Genomic DNA, 24714 nt, shown 5'->3' with positions numbered 1-24714 from the left:
TTAAATCGGTTCTACACTAATTTCGTAATTCATTTCCATACTTAACGCGCGTGACGCTGGACTGCCGGCGAAGTTCGAGCAAACAGAGCCAGGGATGAGGTGGTGCAGCGTTAGTGGTGTCTCTTCGCGAGGAGACGAAGAGTCTGGCAGAGACGCTGCTCCGACCTGGTTGGAACCACCGCGAGAAGACTATAAATAAATTAGGCGATCCCGCGAGTGAGCTTATGGAAACAATTGCCGCGTTGCGGGACAGGGAGGTAGCATAGCGTTTCGCTGGAAACGTATAGCGACAGCCTCGCGTGATTCACGAACGCGGCAGGCTGTGTGTCAGAGGACAGAAGTCTTAAAAACGAACGGAACGAGAACAGTTGGCGATAATGGAGACAAATTTCGACTATTCACGGTACCTCGAACAATTTCGATTCGGTGGAACGATAGGTTACGTTCGCGTTGTCTCCGCGCGCGACAAGATGGCGGAACAAGCGCTCAGAGATAATGGCGGATCAGGGACAGACTGGTTTATCAACCATCGAGTAATGCGGTGGAAAATCATAACGATATTCGTGATATTTAATACGTTGACTGACAGCTACAAATTATCTTCTACTCAAAAATCTTCTGTTTAACAAAATAATAGATTATACGCTGGTATATACGTGGAACGTTCATAGTGTGACACGCTAGTATCTAACTACGGAGGCTACGAAAGCGATAGTGAACCACGTCTCGACGAAATAAAATTATACAAACGCGTCTCACGAAGAATCAATTCATTGCAATAATAATTCCTGTAGGTAATATCGTAATAATTTCAAGACAACGGCGCCATTTGAGTGTTAGAGTTAATAGTGTTACTTCTTTTGTTTTTGCGAGGCACTGTCCGACGCATTTAGTCAATCGCTCTGTACCCAGTCTATTAGAAACACGTGTATATTGTAAATATAATAAAGGTACTCGGTAACTAATAAAACTGTGTAAAGTTTATTTAATCTTAACAATTCCCATATTGACAGTCCTAACAACATTCCTATTTATTTAAATTAAATATTGTTACTATCTAGGATGACTACTGATGAATGCTACGATGTCACTGACAGATATTAAACGCATCACTGAATCGCCTCGTTTCATCATCGATAGGACGTTGGAAATATTCTCCGCTTCTACATCGTACAAGGAGGAAGCTGATATCTCGAGAACGTCGTCGGAGAATGTTTCTACACACAGTTGGTAGCGCAAACTAGGTGAGCAGAGCGTAATAATTTATCTATAAAACGTGGGAACCATATCGGTTCCTGTGAGAGCGAGCTGAAATTTTAAAAGCAAGATTGTGCTTGCAAAGTTATAGGAGGTATTTCGCTTACAGCCACTCCGGAACGATGATGCTGCGATCTTGTAGGTTGTTAATTCGAGTGCCAGAAGGATCGAAAAAAGGCATGGGGGGAACGGTAGGCGAACCAAGAGGCAGAATTTAGGATGGAGAGATGGGCATTCGATTCTCTGGCTCGCGAGCTTCCAATTTAATCGTACAGGTTGCTACAGGCTGCAAGCACGTGGATGACTCTGCAAATATTGGTTCCGGGAAAAATTGCTTTTCCAGGAGACCATGTAACGCGTTATCGAGGTCCTTCCGTTCTCCCGTTGCTTTCTGGACTACAACGCGACCGGTTGACCGGCTTCTCCGTGCGACATCCACGATCGACCTTGGAGAACCCCCTTCGTGACCTTCGTTGAGCCCGCGTTAACCATACTCTCGAGGACTCTAGGAACTTTTAAGTACTTGGAATGATTTAGAATCTGTCGCACGTTCGAAAGGACCCGACGGATCTTCATTAAAGATAGGGTCGTAACGAAAAATAGACAAAGACGGACGATGCAAAGGCGTAGGGGGAGAGAGAAAAATGAGGGGGAACAGATGGACGGAGGCTGGAAAGGGTACGAAATGAGGGAGAGGGCTAAGATAAAAGACAGATACATAGAGAAGCGAAAGGGGTGGTCGGAGAGGGAAAAGGGTGGGGTTAATTTATCACGGGACTCTTGAAGTTTCGCTGGTCCAACAAAGGCGACCGCGAGTAAAGTTTCCCTCCAGCGATGTTTCACCGCAGTAGGATAAGAAAATTCGAACAGTTTCGTGCGGCCAAAATAAAAGTCTCGTCCTCCCGGTCGGACAAGTCGGAGAGAGGTAGGTCTATTTACGGGATCTCTGCTCTCTTCGTAATAGGTCGAAGCCGCTCCTAACACGGGAATCCCATTCCGGGCCTGTCAAACATTTTATTTTCCGGCTATTACCCTGCATTAACTCGCGATTACACGACCCGCGAGGATCGATTCCGTCGCACGTCGTACCAATACGCTTAGCGCCTCAATCTTGCTATGCTCGTTTCATCCTACCTTCTCTGATCTAAATATTCGTGCCAGGAATTGGTTAAATCGAACGATTACCTTTAGACGAACGTCCTGCGTTCGAAACATTGGTCCTAAAAGTGAGTCAAAACGAATGTCCTCTTGCCCAAGTATTGGTCCCAAAAATTGGTCAAAAGGAACGTCCTTTTGTCTAAATATTGCTACCAATACTTGGCCGAGTAAAAGAGCTTCCTTTTGCCTAAATATTGGCCAAGACGAACGTTCTCTCTTTCAAATATTCGTCCCAAAAATAGATCAAGACGAACGTTCTTTTATCTCAACATTGGCCTCAGAAATTGACCATGTGAAGTGTCCTTTTGTTTCACCATTAATCCCAGAAATTGGTCGAAAGGAACGTCCTTGTGGAATGTCCTTTTGTCTAACCATTAATCCCAAAAACTGGTCGAAAGGAACGTTCTTTTGTCTAAATATTGGCCCCAGAAACTGACCAAAATGATTACTTCCATGTGCTCTCTTCTAAATATTCGTCCCAGAAACAGTTGGAGACGAAAAATTCGAACGAACGTCCTTTTATTTAAATATTCGCCGCAGAAATTGACCAAGAGGAACAATTACGCGGCGATCGAGGTAATTCCCCGGTTGTCGTAACCCCGATGCTTTTGCAACGGTACGCTCTCTGACGGGAACTCGCGGAAACAAAACGCTGGACGAGTATCTAATTAAAATAAAAACGGGGTACTTATGAAGCACGAGAGCGTTCCTTAAAGCGATAAAGTAACAAAGTGGTAAGAAGAGCTAGACAGGAGTGGCGGTTCAAAGGGAGAAGCGGAAACGGAGCGGGATGTTAATAAATAAAATATTATTCACCCGATGTCTTTGACAGAGAAAACCTCACGCAGAAAGGAAAACAACGGGTACATAATTATCCGATTCCGACTCTTTTACAGGGGAAATTTCAGTAGCAGGCTCGCGAATCGGCGTAACTCGATCAGCTTGATAATTCCTTCTATCCGACCAGACTCAATCGAACACCGAATCGTCTTTACTTACCCTTTGTCGCTGCTGTTCCTCGAATGGGAAATTCACGAGTACAGAATGCGATACGATACCTTTACATCACCAACAAATATTTTCTTCCACTCGGTTCACCGACAAATACGTACTCAAAGCAACAAACATCGAGCAATTTGTACGCTAGTGGACTCAAAATCAGTACTTTGCTACTCACAGATGAATGGACACTCGAATCTTTGCTACTCACAGATAAATAGACACAAATGCAATCATTAGACACATTCCTCAGATTATTTTGTAAAAACACAGGACTCTAACTTCGATGCTTAGTAATCTATAGATCGCAGTATTGCCTTTGAGTCCTCTAACGAGCGAATCACCCTGTCATTGACAAAACTCGGTCTGTGAAATCGTGTCGTTGAATACACCTACAACTAAATGATCGTCAATTACTATATAGCAGTTAGAATGTTGCTATAACACACCGAATATGTAAACGAGGGTGAAATGTGCATCACGTCATCCTAGTTGAAAAGTTTGATCTGTATCATCGCGGATGTTATAGTATTCTGACTATTTTTGCGAAATATGTCTAATCAGATTTCGGATATCAACTTATGGGGATTCGTTTTGAACCCTATTGGTGCTGCCTATTGGTATCCTGATGGCTGTCTTGCTATAATGGGTAGAATCCTCATCCTGAGGACTCATCCCTAGTCTAGTCAACGTTGTTAATAACACTTGTCACCTCAGCTCTAACAGAAATCACTTTAATCGCTAAGAATGGATCTAAGAGATGAATAGACAATGACACGTGAGATTGTAGTCTTTGTGGGGATCCGTCTTGCAATGATAGGTAGCAAGTAGAAGGATGCAAGGAAGGGATGCGTTTCTGAGCCTAATAGTGGACTCGTCAGTAAAGGCCTTCTAGCAGGCCCTGTCTTAGCCTAGGGATACTTATATAACATAGGAACTTACATTTATGGGAATCGAGGATTCACCGAGGGCTTGCTAGAAACCTCGAACCACCATTTTCCATCTAGCAGTGAGGATATGAACATTAGTCCCTATAAACTAATTTTAAAAAGTATTACCTATCTATTTTTGCAGCTCGCTGAAATTTTTACGTGTTAAAATCCCGAACATCAGTTCTGACTAATATCCAATTAAATTGCATCAAATCTTCAACATCGAAGAGACGAAAATCATATATTTAACTGTAACTAAACGAGCTACTGAAATAGAACGTTTTGAAATTGTGACATCTCCCATACAACCAAAGAAACAATCTCTCGCGAAGTATTCTGGATGAATGTTTAAACGGGTTCCTGGTGCAAGGGGCCGAGGGAAAAAATGAGGGGGGCAACGATTCCGCAAGTAATCGCGAGAGACGTGGAGCAATAATTCTAGCGCTTGCAATTTATCAGAGGATGCTCGTAAACAATTCATAGGGTGGAAGGGCTCCTTCCCTTTTCGATAGCGCTCCGCGAAGGCAGCGGAAGCCGAGGGTGGAAGTAGAGGGCGGGCGAAATCGATGCAAATGCGAGATTGTTTTCAGAGTCCCAGAAGAATTATGACGCGTGTACAACGGGCCGCGTATTTCGCGGCTGGACAGCGCGAGGAAATTAAGCGACCGGTCTCAAGGGCGACGTTCTCGGACTTCAAACTTCGCCGGGCCAACTTTTCCCGCCATTGTGCCTGGATTTATCGGTTCGCGGCAAATAAATTATTGGCAACCGTGACTACTGTACAAACGTCGCGGGAGCTGCCTATAAGGGTCCCAGCAAATCCCCGATCGCGATCGCGATCCCGCTGCTTTTCTTCAAATATTCACCGACCACCGATCCTCCGGCCTCGTGCAACTTTCACGACCTTTGTTCGCCGACTAACGAGCAGAAACTACCCCGATAAGTAGTCGTTCCGGTTACTTCCACCGGCAGTAGGAAGAATGGCAGCCAAGAGGGAAGCAAGAGGGAACCTCCAGCAAGGATAATTCAATTTCCACGACGAAAAGGCGGCAGAATTTTACGACTGTCAAACTACTCAGCAGTATTGTCTGCTTGGTAATCGAAAGAGTAGTAATGTGAAGAAATATTTGATCGGAAAGAAACCCTTTGTTCATTCGTTAACGATGATTCGTGAAAAGGGAGCAGGAGGCCCGATTGTCCTGCTCGTCGAAGGATGTATAAAGAATAAAGGTCGATTTGCTTTATGGATCAACGTCATGTCGAGATAACTATTCGATGCAGAGAGATACTTGCAGAGATCACCGACGTTGTAGAAAAAATAATTCCATTTCGGACTTCATGGCTACCAGGTTTACGTCCTACTTAGACCCCACCAGGTTCACCTCGACATACGGGGTTTATTCCGTTAATAAAACCGAAATATCAAGGTATATGGCTTCCATGAAGGATGAAATAGTCCAACTCGACGTCCCTCTGCAAGATCTGCCCGATGCGTCACGCACAATTGACGCGACGTCACGATAATTCCGAATGGAATCAAAGCGACGAAGGTACTCGAAACGAAATTGCAGGTCTCGATGGCACGAGTTGTCTCATGCATACAGAAGGCAGCCGATGTTCCTACGGGTAGAACGTCCCATTTCGTGCTACTTTTCGTTCCACGGCGACCTTTATCTCGAAAAACCGACCGTACACCCCTAACTGCGAGGATTCTCGAGCAACGGGGACCGTTTATGACTCGATGACGTTCGTATCGTGGACGTCGACTCACCGACAAATCTCGCGATCCTGCATTCCCCACGGAAGGGTGCAGGTGGATGGTTTGGCGATGACGAGGAGGGATGGAAATCTGTGGAAAGGGGGAGCAGCAGGACGCGAGGCATACGAATCTGCGGACTCACCCGATGGATTTTTTCCAATTTCATATTAAATCCACCGGTTTACGTTTCGTCCGTGGACCGTGAAAGCGGGCTTGATTATTTCGAACGCGAAACAATCAGTCGTAATAGAACTGCGGGGCGGATGAAAAAGGGTCGGAGAGGGAGACTAAAGGCGCGAGCTACGTGACGTACAGGGCGAATTCTTCTTTGTTTTCCGGACGCTTGTCTTCTCCACGAAACGAACAAATCCACCAAGACTTTCTCTCTTCGGCTTTTCTCTGCAACGAACAAATTAGACCCGCCACGTTCCCACGCGAAAAAGGAACCCTCTCCCGCCGTGCGTCACTTTCTCTCTGATTCTACACAGATGCAACGTTTATTCTGCAATCTTTCAGCTGGGTACAAGTTAAAGAAAACGACGCGGCCGATATCGCTCAACGAGTCCACGAATTATCTTCGAAGGCTGCCTCCGCGTCTTCTCGGAACCAAGGACTCAACGCCGCCAACTACTTAAAGTTTGATCCCAAGTTTGCTCGCCTTGTCCTCGAATTTCACCTTGTACTCGCCAGTCGGGTCGTACTTCTTCGACAACTTCTCCCACATTTGTGGCCGCTGAAACGTAAACATCGAGAGTTTCATTCGAGGATTCGTTAATCTCCTCAGGCCGAGTTCTTGCAGGTTTGAGGTTAGGAAGTTAACCTCGTCGATGCGAATCTCCAACGATACGATTCTTCGATCGATCGAGTCGTTTTGTCGAATCGATGATAATCGAAAAACAGTCGCGTGGCTAGAGTTATCGTCGTTTAGGTTAGTTTTTTACTTGGCCGCCATTTGCAATGCAACTAGAATGTTACTAGCGACGAACGCGTTACAAAGCAAATTTGTTACGATCATTGCGTTGTCAATCTATGGTGATAGTTATAAACATAATTATCAAGAACTATTATATAATAAATAAATAAAAAGTTATTAATTGCGAGTTAAAAAAATCGTAGGAAAATAAAATTTTCAATTTTCCTATGAGTATTTAGTATCATATAGACGAGTGTAAACGATGCTTTTAATTATCGATTTGATAAAATAACTGAATCGGTCTAGAAGATCGTATCGTTTGGTTTAAGTAGTAGACAAGATGGCGGAAGGGAAGGAAACAATTACTGCCATGAAATGTGGTCTACACGTGCGAGAAAAGGATGCCACTTTCGACCGCGTTCCATTATAATAAAATTAATCTCGAGTCTGTTAACGAAGCGGGAAAAACAAGAATGTCAGCAAGACGAAGCTGTACTGCTAGGTTCAATTAAAAGTTAGCGACCTGAGTAAGGCAAGCGTTAAATCGTTCGTTGTAAACAGGAAGCATTCTAAGTCGGCCGAGAATATTTTCTTGCAAAGCCTCCTTGTCGGTATCTTGCTACAAAATTTTATAAAAATTAATGCATTGTTATAACATTAGGGTAACCAATTTGTGGAAAGACAAGTGGCAAGAATTGTATGGACGAGATTGTAGATAGGTTTAAATATGGGTGCAAGGACAGTCTTTTAACAGCTCTCATAGAGAGACTTAACAGAGTTGGCAGAGTTTTGGCAGAGTTTTTAATCAGAGCTTTTAGGCAGAGTTTAGGCAGAGTTTGGACAGAGTCTTTGGCATAGTTTAGGCAGAATTTTTAGTCAAATTTTGGTGTGCACAGTCGAAGAGTGCATAGTGAGAGTGTCGGTCAGTCGCATAATCATAGATCAGTTATTAGTCTAATCTTTTAATTTATACTTGACACCTAGTCTCTTTTAGCTCGTAATAAATATATATATTAGAATAAAATAACATCTTTTATTCTTTATATTCGTCAATCAAACAGTAACCCTGCATTTATTAACCCTTTGCATTCGAAAGGCGACCTATAGTCATCGTTAAATAATATTTTAAAGATCAATATTAATTAATACATGAAATTTAATACAATAAAACAATGTGCGAGGTATTGAAATCAAATAATCCCACGTGTTAATTATTATACGATCTCTTATTTACTGCTGGAAAAATATCACCATCTTTATAGCAGAAAGTCTTTGAATTTCAACTTTTTTCTAGCCAAAAGCTCGTCGAGAGTAAAGAGTGAAATAATGATATTCTAATTAAAATTAATTATCGTAGACCAAAATGGTCGATACATTATTTAATAAAACTTTGTTTGTCTCAAACGAAGCGATTTCCATTTTGCACCATAAATACCGACGTTATTTTCTGACCAACACGATATACAACGTTGGTTCGAACGATATAGTGTGCTCGTAAAATCGGTCAAGTCTAAAAATATAAGCGTTTCGAACAGAACGGTAATTCGAAATATTTATTCAATATTTAGAAACAGATGAAGCACTCGGACGACTATCAATATCCATTTAGATCAACTCCTTTCATTTACAAGAAGTTCAAGTCCTCAGAAACATTGATAAACTAGTATTAGTGAATTTGGAATAAATAATTAAGTCTCAACCATTCTAATTAAAATCTTGATATGAATCTTTTAACTATTCAAAAATAGCTTTTAATCTTCCATTTAATATACTTGATTCCCTCGTGTATCTCTAAAAATGGGATGACAGTGATCGAGTAAGTAACCAAGTTGAGATTCAAATCTAATCAATAATGTCTCCTAACCTGCCACGAAGATGCTCCATTTCTGGCACATCAACCTTCTAATTTCATCAGCAATTGAAACTAGGTATATCGTTCGAACCATCTAAACCTGAAGACCTCGTGACTGCGTTTACACTGCCATATAGCCCGCAATCCATGAGAAGGAAGATTCCAACGATACGGGAATAATCGCAAGAACATAAAATGGATGTAAAACAGGAAGAGAGAATCAGGGGGAGGGTAAGTTAGTCGAGGAAGTTTGCTGAGTGGAACTGGGCAAAGTTCGACGCGGAACAAATTATCTAGTTGTTCCGGATCATAGGCTAACGATTATTAGGAGAAGAAGTCCTAGACTCGAGCTGGCCAGGGGCGGCCTCTGAGAAGGGAACCTGCAGGGGCAAAGTGATGCACGGGAAATTATTCGGTGGAGAGTTTTCCACGGTGTCCCGTGAAAGTAAAACCAGTCAGGGACCAACGTATCTGCCTACCATGTGATCAGGTTCGCGCAACACTCCATGCCGATTCGAAAAGTGAACGTACCTTGTTAACCAGGAACCGGATGACCTTCTCGCTGGTCGTTTTCTGCTTCTCGCTGCACTTGCTGCAATCATTCTCCAGAGCGTCCGGCAGGGATTCTGAAATCACGAGAACAGTTGGAATATACATCAGGCGATACTTTTCAGAGTTTGCCTCCTTCTTGCTACCGCTCTATTTACTCCGCGCCCCTGTTACCGGGGCTCCTTTGATTCCAACTTCCGGTCCGTCTCACTCGGTTCAATCGCTTCAATTGCCAAGGATAAGGCCCGATAACGTGCATCGTTGCGACTGCGGGAGAAAGGTAATTGGCAAACTCTCGTAGCTGGGTCTTTTTCAACTTTCGCTGTTACGCTCCTCCAGATATCGCTCCGGAAGCGGCAAGTTTCCGCGATAAGGGGTAGCAGGATGATCGTTGACCGATGATGGGGTAATTATGGGAAGTATCGGCTCCGACGAGAGGAATCGCGGGTGAAGAATACAGCACCGTGTGTCGAGAGACTTTCGGGCAGAATTATAATTTAAACTCAACGAGGCCTGTAAACAATCTTTTCTTTACTTCCCTTTCTTTTCTTTCCTCGCTGGTCTTTGTTGCCCGGCTGGCAGGAAATATGACGAGGTACTTTGGTTACTTTTCTATGGTACTTTTAAATGGGTTACTCGAGCAACCTTCTTATTTATACTGACAAGGGTGAAACTACCCTCTCCAGCGTGTAACCGGCGGTTCCTCGGGGTAACGAGGAGGGGGGAGCAGAAAAGGGGGCAGAAGGCGTCTTAAAAACGAGATCAAGAATTTTCCAAAGTGACCATGGACGTGGCGAACTTCGGAGAGAATTACTGCGAAACTGTGCTAATTAGGGTCCTCGGTTTAATCGCAATCGAACACTCGGCGAAATGGGATCGAGCGTGATACCGTCCTTTTCGGGAGTCTCGTTTGCCTCGCAATTTCGCTGCATTCAACGAGGATACCTCCTCGATATCGAGATTCGCTGATAACTTATTAACCATCGGGCTCGGCGTCCTTTCAGCAACTTTTGCAATTATCTTCATTATCCTTTCACCGGGAGCAAGAGAGGACATTTAGTTCCGTTAAATATTGCGGAAATTTCAATGATATCGTCCCCTTTTTGTTTCCCGCGCGTAGCAAACTTTAACGACCCCATAGCGGCGCCAAACTACCCTCGTTCCTCACGTGTCCTACAACTTTATATCTCGGCCTCTTTATACCCTGGACTTTCCCTCAAGTGCGACTCTCGGTAAGCATAACGTACTTGTTACTTTCGCGCAAACGGCCACGAAACATCGCCAAACTTCCCTTGCCACGCTACGTCAGCCCCGGCCCATCCACAGTCGAGGGTCAACGAATAATAATGGTGTAATAACGGTGTAATAATGGTATCGCGAAGGGTCGTTGAACCGACTATTAGACGTTCATACGGCAACGAAAAAAGGAACGGAGGAAGGAATTACGGTCGTAGGATGGCCCGCCGATGGACTTTGATCGAGCGAACACGGTGGAGAATGAGGTTAGGTCGCAGACATTATAATTTTTCCATATGGCGTTCTCGATCGTGTACGGCTTCTCTGCATGGCCAAGTTTGCAACGCGTGTTATTCCAGGGAATATAAAAGCGAGGAGGAAGAAGGTCAGGAAGCGGTATTTCCTAGTCCTCGTGCTGGCTCGTGACGTTTTTTCTCGGGCATCATTTGCAGCAGCTGCGGGAGCACGTCGTTCGTGAATTTCCCGAGACAAGAACTGTTTTTCCCCGATAAAGCGCCATCTATCTGGCCCGCGATTCGCCACGGCTAGACGGGAGAAAATAAAACGAGACGAGGGAAATCCGTCTTGATGGACCGATACGGGTTGACGTTCACGCGAGGGTCCTATCGATGCAGAAGTCCCGCGCATCTCGCGTGAAATACGCCCGCCATTTTGCCGATCGCGTAAGCGCCGCTGGAGTCGAGGCTCGACTGGTCACGTGACGCAGCTCTCGGAGATATCCCGGTTTAATTCGCGCCAAAGCCGCTAGATTACGAATTCGTCCTGCGAAAGGATCATTTGTTATCGTTTCGTTTGGGAAAGCCAGAGCTGGGAGAAAGTCTCGTGGAACGAATACTCTCCTCGTGCCACCTGGTCGGACCTTTGAAGTCCCTGAAATCACTCCTCTTGGGTTCTCCGCTGGGAATATAGGTGTGTTGGCAAGACGAATTACATCGGTATTCTTTTCAGCTTATGCTGACTACCTTAGTTAGACTGATACCCTCAAACTACTCTTTTGATCTCTCCATGGTGTATGATCTGTGTTTCAAACGTGATGTTTATTTCCATTATTTATAATCCTGCCCGAATATGTTGTATTACACTATTATACCATAAGAAACGTCTATTTTTCGACTATTATAAGCGATTAGTTGATGCATACTGTATTTGATGCACACTGTATTTGATGCATTTTGTACGCGTTGCAGACAAGAAAACGTAAGCTGTGTTTTACAAAGATTCCAAGACTGTTCATCCATTATGAGCTGACATTTATTGTCAATGTTTATATATATTGCGTGTATATACTCTATTACGTTGTTGCACTGTGACCAATCAAGTCTGTATTCCCTCTACGAGAACTTTTCTTCAACTCTATACGATACATGCGTGTGATCCATAAACTAGGCCAAACGTAAGCAGCGATTTAGAAGGGTTTCCAGGCTTTTTATCCACTTTGGCCGACACTTTCGCCAGGGTCGACAGAGAGCAAGATCAGCGGTAAACTTCCTAACGAAGCTGTTACATATGTACATAAATGCAAACACTTGAACCGCGACTCGGGGTGGCAACCGTTTGAGGCCTTATCAGCGCATCGCAACCTGTTGGTTGTCGCACTTTTTAATCCGGATACCTCGTGAAAATACGCCAACGTTCGCCAGCCTTGCACCCCCTCGGCCGGGTGGGTGCCTGCCGTTTTCCCGGTATCTTCCTCGGTGTAATTTGTCAAAAGAGGAAAAGGGATAATCTGCTAAGGGTGAAAAAGGTTGAACGACCAGAAGCGCATCGGGGCCCACTTTTACCATTCCCATTGAAATACACGTGTTCTTATAACGCTTAGGGATTCACGATAAAAAGCTTGTCACGCTTCATTGCAAGAGTAACGAGTCGCCACGCGAAATGGATAACTCGTGTTCCGTCTTGCCACGAGATATCGCCGCAGCTCGTCCACTCCGGGTATCTTAATTGAATCGAAAATTATTCCGCTGTGAGTATACAGAGGGTGGCTAACGAATCACCAACTGGGTACCAAGGATGTCGATACGGAAGATTTATCGGTTGCGCGATTATTCTTCCGGATTATCTTGGAATTACCTCGGTAGGTAATAAGTCGCGAGATAGGGATCCCGCGGAACGCTCTCCCGAATTCTAATTTTTCATCGAGGGCCTATGGATGGTCTATAGATCGTTTACGAATGATCCGTCGACGATAATCGCGTGTTAATCCAGTCACGTGATTATTGTCGCGAATTATCTCAGGGTTACTTTGAAAAATTAAGAAGACCTGAGGCAAAATTTCCACGAGCTATGATTTTTCATAAGTGATCTATGAATGATCTACAGATTGTTTACAAATAGCCCATCGATGATGACCACGTATTAATTCATTCGCGTGACTTTTTACCAGATTATCACAGGATTACCTCGAAAGGTTATGAAGTGGCTAGACATGATTTTCACGAATTGCTATTTTTCATCAACTATCTGCGGATAGTCTACAAATTGTTTACGAATGGTCCATCAACGGTTCATCAATGGTCCATCAACGACAACCGCGCGTTAATCCAGCCGCGAACGATCGGTAAACCACGATCAGATTTAATCCGAAACTGGAATTTCGACTACGACGAATATCAGATTCGATCATTAGACGTTAACGCGAAACGTAATGATAATTATCGCAACTCGGCTGGAGTCCATTAATGATCGATAAATAACTCGCGAATTAAATTATCCCATGAATCAGACATCTTTTTCCTGTAGCTCGGCAAGGGTACCTGTCCCACGAGATTCTGAAATAGTAATCAAACGCGGAAGGAAGAGATTCGAGTGACTGACTACACCCCTGCCTCTTCTATTCGTTTCGTAGATCTCCAGAGAACGTGACTCAAAAACCAAACGATGTACGACCAACAGAATTTTCGAACCCTTTTGACAACCTGTACAGGTATTTTGAACGATGTAACTGGTCTTTAGAAGACCACTTGAATCCTTTCCTTGTCCCACATAGGACGTCAATTCCCAAATCACATTCACTGTTAGAATAAATATGCAAATTAGTCGGGGACAGCACCTTCGGGACCTTGCAAAGTCTTCCACAGCTTTATCTATCTATATATCGTCTCTAAAGCACACACTATGTACAATTGTTCCATCAGTTTACTTCTCTATGTACGTTTAGATCTATATATCGTCTCTAAAGCACACACTATGTACAATTGTTCCATCAGTTTACTTCTCTATGTACCACTGTTAGGCATGTCTCTCCTGTGATCTTAAATATACGTATACATATTCTCGTTAAAGGTCCTATTTCAATCTCTACACTGTCAGGCCATAATCCATCACGCACGAAACGTTTCGTATATCATAGATCACGTACCCATATTTTTGATGACTATCCATCACAGATATACAGTAGACTGGGATATATATTTAATCACTGCAAAAAGTAGGTAGATATACATAGGGTTAATGAAACCTCCAAGGAAGAACTAACACTTGGAATTGTGACTCAGAATTGGAACTGTTCCCTTAGAATTGTTCTCCTAGAATTCTCTTAGAATTGTTCTTTGCATCTCAGTTTCTCCATTACATCGCGTATTTGCTTCCCTGCGAAGATTCTCTCTACATGGAACTCGTTAAAGTAGTATCCCGAAAAATTCTGCCAACTACAAACGCGTAACAAGAGAAAGAATTACCTCGTCTATCGAACATATTCCAGTATACTCCTATCTACGACCCAAGAAAATCGACAGGCATTCGAAAATATTCTAATCACGTGCATTTTCATATTCCAAATCTCTTTTCCAATCCACCACGAATTTTTACCTTCCTACACATCGATTTCTTCTACTCGAGCACATCCACTGCGCAAAAAGAGTCTCAGAGTACCCACGTAAACAATCAGCAACCGCAGCAGCTGATAGGACACAACTGTCGCATCAGCAGTCGTCAAAGTGCTAAAAACCCCATAGAGCATGTGCTGGTCCAAGCCGCACAAGTGGTCTGAAAGTTCACAATTCCAGGGAAGTATTTAAAACTCCTTCGCCCCGCGAAAACCAACCGAGTGACGGAACGGTCGCTAACAGAATCCGGGACCCGATCGCTGGGAGAACGCGAGCAGAAAAGACTCATCCCCGTTGCCCGGAGAAAAAAGAGATCCGGTCGTTCCGTACGAACGTTCCAGGTTGGGGAACACAGGAGGCCGTGCAGTCCCCAAGGACGCAGGTCGGACGAGGTGGTTACCGGGGTTCTTGGACGTTGGAGCGAACGAAAGCTGCGGTCTTGCAATTCGCCTCCTTTTTCGACCCACTTGCCAGACTTTGACCGCGACCCTCGTCCAATATGTGACAGCGTTACACCGCGTACAACCCGCAAACTTTCCATCAACGACATTCACCGACGCCGTTCGCCTGCGGAAGCCTACGAGGGCACCGGAAGTGCTGCCGGTACACGATCGGCAAGCCAGGCAAGGAAACGAGGGACGAGGTCGACGACGAGAAATAGGAAGTGGAGGGCATTGCTTATTGGATTTCGAGGCAAGAGGTCCCCTAAGACCGAGCAACGACGAACGTTAGAGTCCTCACGATGAAACAAGCTGCGTCGGGGGAAAGGGTGGCCAGGTTACAGCCGAGATCTGTGGAATGGAAAAATACACCGGGACATTTGCCTGCTACTTTCGGCTGCAATTTATATCACCACGCTGTTCCCGAGATCTTTCCTCCCATTTTCTGCGCAATTTTCGTCAACGAGCACCATGTTTCGGTGAAGAATGCCTCCATTTCGATATTCACTTTATGAAGCTAGTCTGTGGTCAATGTAGATCATTTTGTAAATAATTAACCTAGACTGTTCCCAAGTATCTCGTTCACAGTGGCTCAGGAAAGTCTTAGAAAGGGACTAGTTCCACTGAGAAATTCTAGCCCTATATCGAGGGACTAGGTTCACTGAGAAATTCTGATTTTAACGAAAGAACGTGTGTAAGTAGGTGATGCATAGCGAGCTATACATGGATCAATTTCTTTTATTCGCAGGTTGTCGTCTTACAATAAGAATTTCTCCATGCGAGATGAGACATGCATCAGGAATCGAAAAATTGATGAAATCTTAATCGCTCAAAGTGATATTCTGCAGGCAAAAGAATTATCCCGCGTGTAACTCGTGTTCTACGTACTCGCAAACTTTCATTAAAATTGGAATATAGCGTTCGTGAACCACTGTACTTCATTCTATCAGTCATGAAAAATTGATTTCCGTATCTGCGGACATGTATCTACCATTCTTTAGTTAACCAGGACCTGTACCATCTTCCAAATAACCTACAGTATGTATGTACTACAGGGTGGCCCATCTAATTTTACCACTTACTTCAATTACTTCCAATTAATGTCTAATTATTAAAAAATTGAACAAATTTTCAAGACAGAGGGACTTGATTTCGATTAAATCGACTATGAAACAACTTAGTAACCAAGACAATCAAATTGGTCAAGTAAGGTGATGCCAAGTCAGAGCACCTGAGACGATAAAGGCAATGGTTCATCCACGAGCATCAACTTGAAATACAATTCTCTGTAGTTCTCCTTACACCTAAACTCGCTATAGTTTCCAAAAAATTGAATTTCGAGACCACTCCAGCTCGAGCTAAATCATGAGCAACGCGAAACTTTGTCCAGAGCTGTTAGTCTGATTCTTCCGCCACCCTGCTGGCGTACCCTCGTCCTCGTTAGAAATTCCCTTTACTCTTTGCCGAGCGACTCCTCTGGAGAATGGTGGCGACACCGGCGAGCGTGGCAATTCCGATTCGCAGCGGACAACACGAGTCTCGCGGACAGAGAGGTTAGGACACCGGGAGGCGATGGAAAAGAAGCGTTTGTCGCGACGCTGGGCGAGTAGTAATTGGTGAGAAACGGGACAGCATGGAGGTGAGGTGTACGTGTTCGCGTTAAACTGGACTTAAAGGGTCGACTCACTTTTAAGCTCCTTGCCGTCCGGGGTACAACTTCCGAGTTCCAGCAGGCAGTTTACGTAGTTGTTCAGCAGACGATCGCTCTTCAGGATCTGATCCACGTCGATGTTGTCGTACTTGGTCGTGTACGTCTCGCCTGCCAGCGCGCAGGCCAACATGGCGAGGAAAACAAGAGCGACCTACATTCGAGAGCCGGACAGAAAAGCGGAAGTCTTTTATAAAGTGGCATCTACGAGATAAAGCGACGCAACGCCGCGATACGGGCCCTGCAAACCCCTCGCCTCCCATTTCCCGCCCTTTCTCCTGCAATTTTCCCTCAGCCGAGACTAACGGGGCTAATAACAAAAACTGCAGCGCCTTTGAAAAACCGTTATCGTGCCGGCATTGCGATGTATATCGCGAGTGTACGAGGGATTACGCTGCTCCTGAACGAGCTACTTCTCGTTGTGCGCGACATAGTACCGCGGACCAGTTAGCCGGGATATCTTCGACGATATTTAACTCGGCAGTTTTGTCGGGAAATTTCGAAACTTTTACGTCGCCTTTTCCCGAGCAGGAAAAACTCGTCTCGCGTTGCCATCGCGTTAGTAGAAACTGGACCGCGCGGTACCGTGGATCGGCCGCCATTTTCGTGCGCGGCGGAGCTTCCGAGTTCGGGCGGCAGATGGCTCCGCGATAGCTTCGGAGTTAAGGGTCCTCGCAACGATCGTTATCCGGATGTCTACAAGCTTCTTTTTAACTCCTGCTCGTGAGTTTCGATTGTAACGTTAGATCGTAGTTTTAGAAGCAACTGGAAAGAATCGTTGGCGCGTTGCGAGCCGGAGAAATGGGTAGCCGTTTCGTGCGGAAACAAAGGGGAAGGCTGAGCGGAATCGAATCAACGTCACGCGAGGCTGTCGAAGCGGAAGCTTTGTTAGCGCGAAGAAATATTGATGAATAATTTAGAAAGAATAATTTAGCTTCGCTGGGGTTGTCACTTGCAGTGGAAACGTCTTTTATTCCCCGGGAAATTATATTCGGTAGAAAACCGAGTATATGAAAGAGAGAGAGAGGAAGAAGCGAGAAAAAGAGAGGAAAGAATGGATTTGCAGGTGACGAGAAGCGGTTCGGCGTTCTCAAAAATATGCCTGTCCCACAGGGGAAATGGATGCTGTTAAAGAGGTTGTCCACCGGTGTAAAAGCGAACTCTCGTCTAACGTGGCAGCGTTTTCCACGGCTGGATCGATGATAGGTGGGCAAGTTCGTTGGATAAGTCGGACGAAAGGTCGAGTAGCGTGTAACAGAATGGAACATGGTGAATCTGATTGTGGACAGTTAATAGGACGCAATTAGTAACACGATCCTGGTTAAGTGGCTCTCAGAAGTGATGGACCCGGCACGAATCCTGCCTCGCTATCCCCCGGCCGGCCTGATAATATCGAAATTTAATATTCCACTGATCTAACCGAGATCTGATCTAGATTTAACCGGGCTTTAATCCCAACTTAATGCAAATTCGCTTCGCCCAGGCTGCGCGCGTATACCTTAGGCAGACGGGGACCAACGGGAAATCTAGACTTAGGAGACAACCGCTACTTAGCCATGCCGATCTCCTGTTCCCTGTGCACTTAATCTACGCGACACAGGATTACGGAACGACAACTCACAGTTAAATCGATTCCACGCAACGCGAACTCTGGTCAGGCATCCCGTTTTCTACGCTCCAGGTGCACGAATAACGTGCACACCCGAACAGCAGCTACCGTTGATCTTGCTGCTACACCGGACAAGTCGTCCTTGCCCGTTCCTATTCGCGATTCCTCGTAAATCTCGCGCGATCTGTTGCGTGTCTACGCATAGACCAACAATCGACATACCTCGATAACGTTTTTTTCACCTCTCGAAAGCCGTTTCAACCCGAGCCGATCGTGGCGAAATCGGTCACGTTGCTGGAAAGTCAACGATGAAGTTCTTGCGACACGGATCGAGCATTCGAAGCTCACGTGCACGTTAACCGGTATTTTCGGTGATTATTTAAATTTCAGAGCATTTCAGTGATTTCACGATGGAAGATGGCGGCAGTCAAAGTATTCTGTAACCGGATAAACGTCGTAAATGATGTCATTTACGTGTATTTTATTCACGCAGATGTAACGTAACTGTCCTGACCATCAATATGAATGTCGTTATTCAACCGCGGTACTAACCTAAATGACGATTATTAAATTTTTCATTAAAGATTCTGTATTCAGAGTGATCGCTCTGGTCACGTGACTTTTCGATTTTGCTTTTAATATACGTATTACGAATTTTTCAATATTTTCTTTTATTATATTTTTTCGTAAGGTCTTCTAAGTCTTTTACACGGCCGTGGTATATTTAGTGTTAAGCTATGGTAGCAGTTTAGAATGTTAAAATATAAATTATAATCGAATCTTATATGCTTCGCCCTAAAAAGGAGTCTTAGATCCACCCCTGACTAAAGAAGACCCCCTAACACATAAAGATCCGTGAATTACAGAAATGAAGTATAAAACGTCTCATTGACAACGAAATTATGATAATTGACAGAGTAATATCGAATTCATGAACTACCCAGGCTCATAGCCTCCAGAATCCATCTTTCGCTTGTAGTTACACAATCATTCGTCTGTCTGTATAAATTATAAGTTACTTTCGTTACTTATACAAACAGTTATTTATGTGGAAATGAAAAACCGGTCTTAGCATTAGCTTCAACGTAACGTCGTAAAATGATCATATACCGATGCATACCGATATGCACACTGTGCATAAGACAGACACGGAAACGAAATTCGACATAACATGTTAAAAGATTTTTACGAGTATCTCAGGAACTGGAACTGATAGTGGACCACGTAATAGGTGTATTATACCATGCACTATCGTACTATACCATAGTGTATTACGTAATAATTTATTCGAAAGCTTGTTCTCTGTGACGTATTTGAGGATCATCGAAACTCGATCCTATTTATAATCCTTTATGTAAATAATTAGCATACTTCTTATCACTGGCGGATTACAAAGTCAAATTATACAACTATGCGCAAAAGATTTTTGCCATTAAACATTCCTAACGAAGATCAAAGTCCCATGTGGCGCGAGAAAAACTCGTTCTTTCGTAACTGGGTCTCAGTAAAACGTTCATCCTTCGTACTTTCGCTGACTCGAGTGTCTCGAAATGATGTGTACAGGCGTGTTTGCACGGTCCCAGTGGATTTACCGATTTCTCGCCACTAACTTGGCCGTCTTTAAAATGGACCAAGGCCAGGGAGATGAAAAAGCGACGAGCAACTCTCTCGTATGAACGAAACTGATCGTTAACCCGAAACAGTGTTATGATTCGAGCGTGATGCAGTCGAAACGTCATTAACGACACGAATACGATCGAAATAAATCGTGGTTCACTGTTAACGAGTGTTTACGTTGTCACGAAATGGAAATGATTCATTTGCAAATCAACGCGACTCGTTTCGTTCTGCGAATTTAACAACATTTTTTTACCCCCGACATCAGCGCACTTGATCGATGATCGTCTCTTTTATACTGGAAATAAATTTCTATTTTTTGCTCCACGGAGATAATCGGTTTGACAAATCAAGAACTCGAGGTTATTTTTCGACCTAGATCGTGAATCGTGAGATATATCCGTGCTGTTAATCGCTTCCACTGTGATTTAATTCTGCCAAATGATATATAGGAAAAGAATTTAATTTTACTTATTCAGCTCTATTCCATTCACCATGAAATCGTACGAAAATCTTGGAATCTCTTCGGATTTTCTGAACGTTGAAACACGTGACATGTTGATAAAAATTTATTCGTATGACAAGCGTAACGTATGCAGTAATTCTAATATCCAACGATAAGTCATGGAAAGTCACTAGTTTAGTTACTAGCAAAGAATTTCGCTCGATTTCTCTACCTAAATCGCGATCGATACTACAAGGAGATAAAAGAATGTCGCAAGCTTCGTAAACGAATCAATTATTTTCGATACTCGAGAGTCGTAAAGTGGATCGGAATGATCGGAATCGACGTCGAGAGACGTTTATAACGAAAAGATGGAAGCCAATTCTATTCGTATCGCGATTACCCAACTTCCTCTCGTCCCTTTCCGACAGAGAAGTGCCTAAACATTCGCGACGTCGTTCCAGTTTTTAATCCAGGCCCTCTCCGACCTGCTATTTAAAAACCTTCGATCATTTTAGCTTTGTACGGATTTTGGGAAACCTCCTCGAACGACAAAGCGCGACGAGAGTTCAGGCCGCGAGTTCTCTCGACGGGTAAGTCCCGTCTCTCGACTAAAATGGTGGCTCGATTGCGAATGCTCATCGACCGGCGCGCCGCTCTTTAAACAGCGTAACGTCGATAATTACAGAATCGGTGTCAACGCCGTATGTCGTGAGCGGCACACGTACACGTAAATCCCATGACGCAATCGCGCCATCGTGGAATGCTTCCTAACGCCTTTCACTCTGGCAAATAAATTTCACCTCGGCTCTTTTCTCATTTTTCCCCGGCGACAGGCCAACGTCCGTCGTGAAAAATGTTTCACCAACCACAACGCTCGCACCCGTACTCTATAATTGCTAATTCGACCATGATAACTTTTTCAAACGTCACCCGCCATCTCCGCGGATCCGCCATTTTCCCGGGAGGCTAGGTGTGAAACTTTAAATTGCTCATCGAACGTAACTCAACAAGGCCCACCGCGAGTTTAAACGATGTTTGTTGTTCCCAAATTCGATTCGACGTAGCAAATTTTTCCTAGGTCGTAGGAAAAATTTCCACAACACGCGATGGGCCGATTCGCAACGGACGCGAGTATCGCCTTTTCAATTCGCTCGGCTACCAGCTGACATCTCTCGACACCGCATTAATCGATGATTTTTAAATTACCGCACAATTAACCCGATCGTTGATTAAAATGCCAACGCGAGCTGGGTGTATTGTCAAAGAGGCGGAATCGTATATTCGGTGAAACGGGCCGCGTTAATTCCCAACGGTTAACAGGACCAACGTTCCTCTAATTAGACGTAGATTAAAACCGCCAGCATCGGAGGTCCAGGCAAACGGTATCGAAACGGCGAAAACCATGGAACCGGTTGGAATCCAGTTTCTTATCACGCGTCTCGATCACGCACCGTATGCAATGGTAATGAAACTTTCGTCTGGGAACGCGCCGCCATCTTGTTGCACGCGCCGCGAGCGACCGTCACGCCGAATTTGCGTGTTCTTCCCGCGAACCGATTAAAAATCACCGATAAACGCGCGTGTAATTCATTAGCGACTGTTTCCAGGTGAAAGGCGAATCTCGTGTCACCTCTTGGGACGTAATTTCGAAACGTCAAGCTCGGAACTTCCGAATAGGAGGGAAAATCTAACCTATTTGGGTATAATTCGTTTATTTTTCTTTCGTTTTTCCTTTACCTTTCGGTTCGGGTATTTATCAGCGAGAATTAGAGAAGTGGTCAGGGTGAAGAGTGGCTCGGCACGGATTAAAAATGCCCCGGCAGAAGGATGATCCGATTTAGACGAATGTCAACGAGCATTTTTCCGCTGCGCAAATCCGATCTATGGAATGGAAACTAACGTGTCAATGTTTGAACTAACTTCACGGAGAACAAAGTAAATAGGGGAGCAGGGCCGGAAACGAAAGCTTGGCCGCGTTAGTCAACGCAGGAACGGTCGATGAAATAAAATCTTGCGCGTTTGAAAAAGGCCGGCCGTGTTCTCGGTTAATTTCATTTGAATATGGGACATAGGCGTGGGAACGAATACGGGATACCGAAAGATGGCAGTTCCCAGCGACGCTTTTAAACTCGGTTCCTCGGAACGTTGTTCCGCCATTATTCCATTCGCAGCTCTAACCGAGATATATTAGGCTGCCTTTAAACGACGCGAATGACAGCTAGCGATGAGGTGATCCATTCCTATGCACGTCGAATTACTTTCGAATTGGCAACAAAGTGATCCCGTGACGAATAGCCCTATCGATTCTATGTCGCATGACAGCGAGAACCGATTAATCCTTTTAGTACCTTTTATCCCATTATTCGTGCAATTTGCTTTTTAATGTCAACGATATTGGTTAAAAATATGAATTAAATTTCATCGATAATTTCGTCAAAAATAAATAATATCGGGAGAATATTCTTCATCGAAGGTAAGCACTTTTGATACTTTTCTGTGCAACGACGAGTATGTTCGTTGCGACGAAAAATAATTTGCTTTCACTGATTAAGGTATAACATAGATGACACATATAGAAACACATATAGCTTCTTAACGAAAAGTGAATTGACGATTATTAACCTATATTAGACGACTTTTATTTTATTATAGAATTGCTTTTTAATTTGCTAACAAAAATCTAATAGCATTGTGTTTAAAGTGTGAATATTTCGATTAATGGTTAAGCATTGTTTATTAAAAGGGAATGTCTAATCATTATTTAGAATCAAGTATTATTAGATAAAATGAAATTTAATTTCTCCTTATCTAAGAGTGTATGCTGGATTAGTGTATGTCTCTGTATTATGATTAATATCCTATACAGATAATAGTAATCATGTTTCTTCATCACTGGTATTGTTCTTATATTCATTGGTATTATTGTTTGAATTACTATAGCTTACCAATCAGAAGCACAATTCTTTAGAATTAAGAATCTTTCAAAAATATATCGAAACGCATACAGATATTCAAAAGATTCGAATTTAAGATTACAAAATTATAATAAAAAAATTTCCCTATAATTTTTAATTATTCGGAAATTTATATTTACATTCCCACGAATGCTTCGTTTACGAGTCAATCAAATTTTAAATTCGATAAATGAAATCGACGAACCAATGCGCAACAGATATATAAATTAATAATTTTTTGGGGAAAGAACTAGCGACATGCTTTAGCTTGCTATAATTCCTTTCAATTTTACACTCGTCACTTGAAAATAATCCAGCACACAGACTTCCGAAATTACGCACTTGATGAGTTGAGGACAGTATCATCAGAAAATCCTTGTGGAAGGCAACTTTCAACAGATTTTCACGTTCCGTTTGTAAACTAGTGAATTCTGACAACAGGATTATCTTGTATTATAATTATAATGATGTTTCATTTGCTTAACCGGAAAGAATCCTTTGTAATACACAGAAGAACAGAGACTACAGTCAAACAGAGAAAAAGAGGAAAGAAGAAACATACACTCTGTAGAATTAAACAACACGATGCTACGGATTATTCAAAACACGAGCAACAGACCACTGAAAAGTAGCATAAAATCATATTATAACATCCAAATATTGCGTACTGTTAATACTCTAGACTACGAAGAACAGAAACTGAAGTGTAATCTCGAACTATCCTCTCTGTCTGTCATCACGGAACCAAAATTGAACCCGATTACGAATTACGTACGAGAGCCTCTATAGCTGGAAATTACGCGAACTAAAATTCCGCGAGTTCACTGTGGAAGAAGGAAGAAGAACTGCTTCGTGACACCGTACACTTCGAAGACGTTGCACCAGATCCTGTACGACGTTAACGATAATTCCACTAGCCCTGCACCGGTAAATACCCGTGACGACTTATTCTCGTTGCGCGTCTCGGGCCACGTCTGGCCGAATTTTGCGGGAAACAAACGAAGGGAGGGTTCGCGATCGGACGTGCTTGGAATTGAAACAGCCCTCTAAATTACACAGTACTCGCGGCGTGTTTCGCGGAACGATCTTCGATCAGGGACACGGATAATCCACTTCCGGGGTGATAACTCGAGCAGGCTCGCGCGTGGCAATTTAACGAGGCGCGAAAGACGTTGTGTCTCCTTATAGTCATAGCGTTAAACAGTTCTGCACGGTGTTAATCGTATCCAACGTAGGTTAATTGCATCGGTAGTACGCGAATTACATCGGTCGTACCGGATGCTGCATGGGGTCCCTGCGTCGACCGGTCAGCCATGACGCAACGATCTCAAAAAACGGAAGCGTCCTCGCGACGAATAAACTAAAACGCGTTGCTTTTAGGCGAAAGTCGGACACGATGCACGCAAAAAGCCGGTCACCAGCGGATCGCAAAGAG

At 43.8% G+C, this 24714-nt stretch overlaps 1 protein-coding gene across 1 annotated transcript in view; it reads right to left on the bottom strand.

Moving 5' to 3' along the window:
* Positions 1–6583: 6583 nt before the first annotated feature.
* LOC108547264 (ejaculatory bulb-specific protein 3) overlaps positions 6584–24714 on the bottom strand; it is an 18427-nt gene continuing 296 nt past the window's right edge. Inside the window, exons 2-4 of the mRNA XM_017899702.1 lie at positions 16631–16805; positions 9402–9496; positions 6584–6838 (exon numbers count right to left, since the gene is read on the bottom strand). Coding sequence (XP_017755191.1) covers positions 6737–6838; positions 9402–9496; positions 16631–16805 — 372 coding nt within the window. The 3' untranslated portion in view covers positions 6584–6736. The remainder of the gene's footprint in view (positions 6839–9401; positions 9497–16630; positions 16806–24714) is intronic.

Source organism: Eufriesea mexicana, unplaced genomic scaffold, assembly GCF_001483705.2.
Source record: "Eufriesea mexicana isolate 0111107269 unplaced genomic scaffold, ASM148370v2 scaffold925, whole genome shotgun sequence".
NCBI classification, from domain to species: Eukaryota; Metazoa; Arthropoda; class Insecta; order Hymenoptera; family Apidae; genus Eufriesea; species Eufriesea mexicana.
Note: the sequence above shows the minus strand (reverse complement) of the source record. Positions and strands in the feature narration are given on the sequence as shown.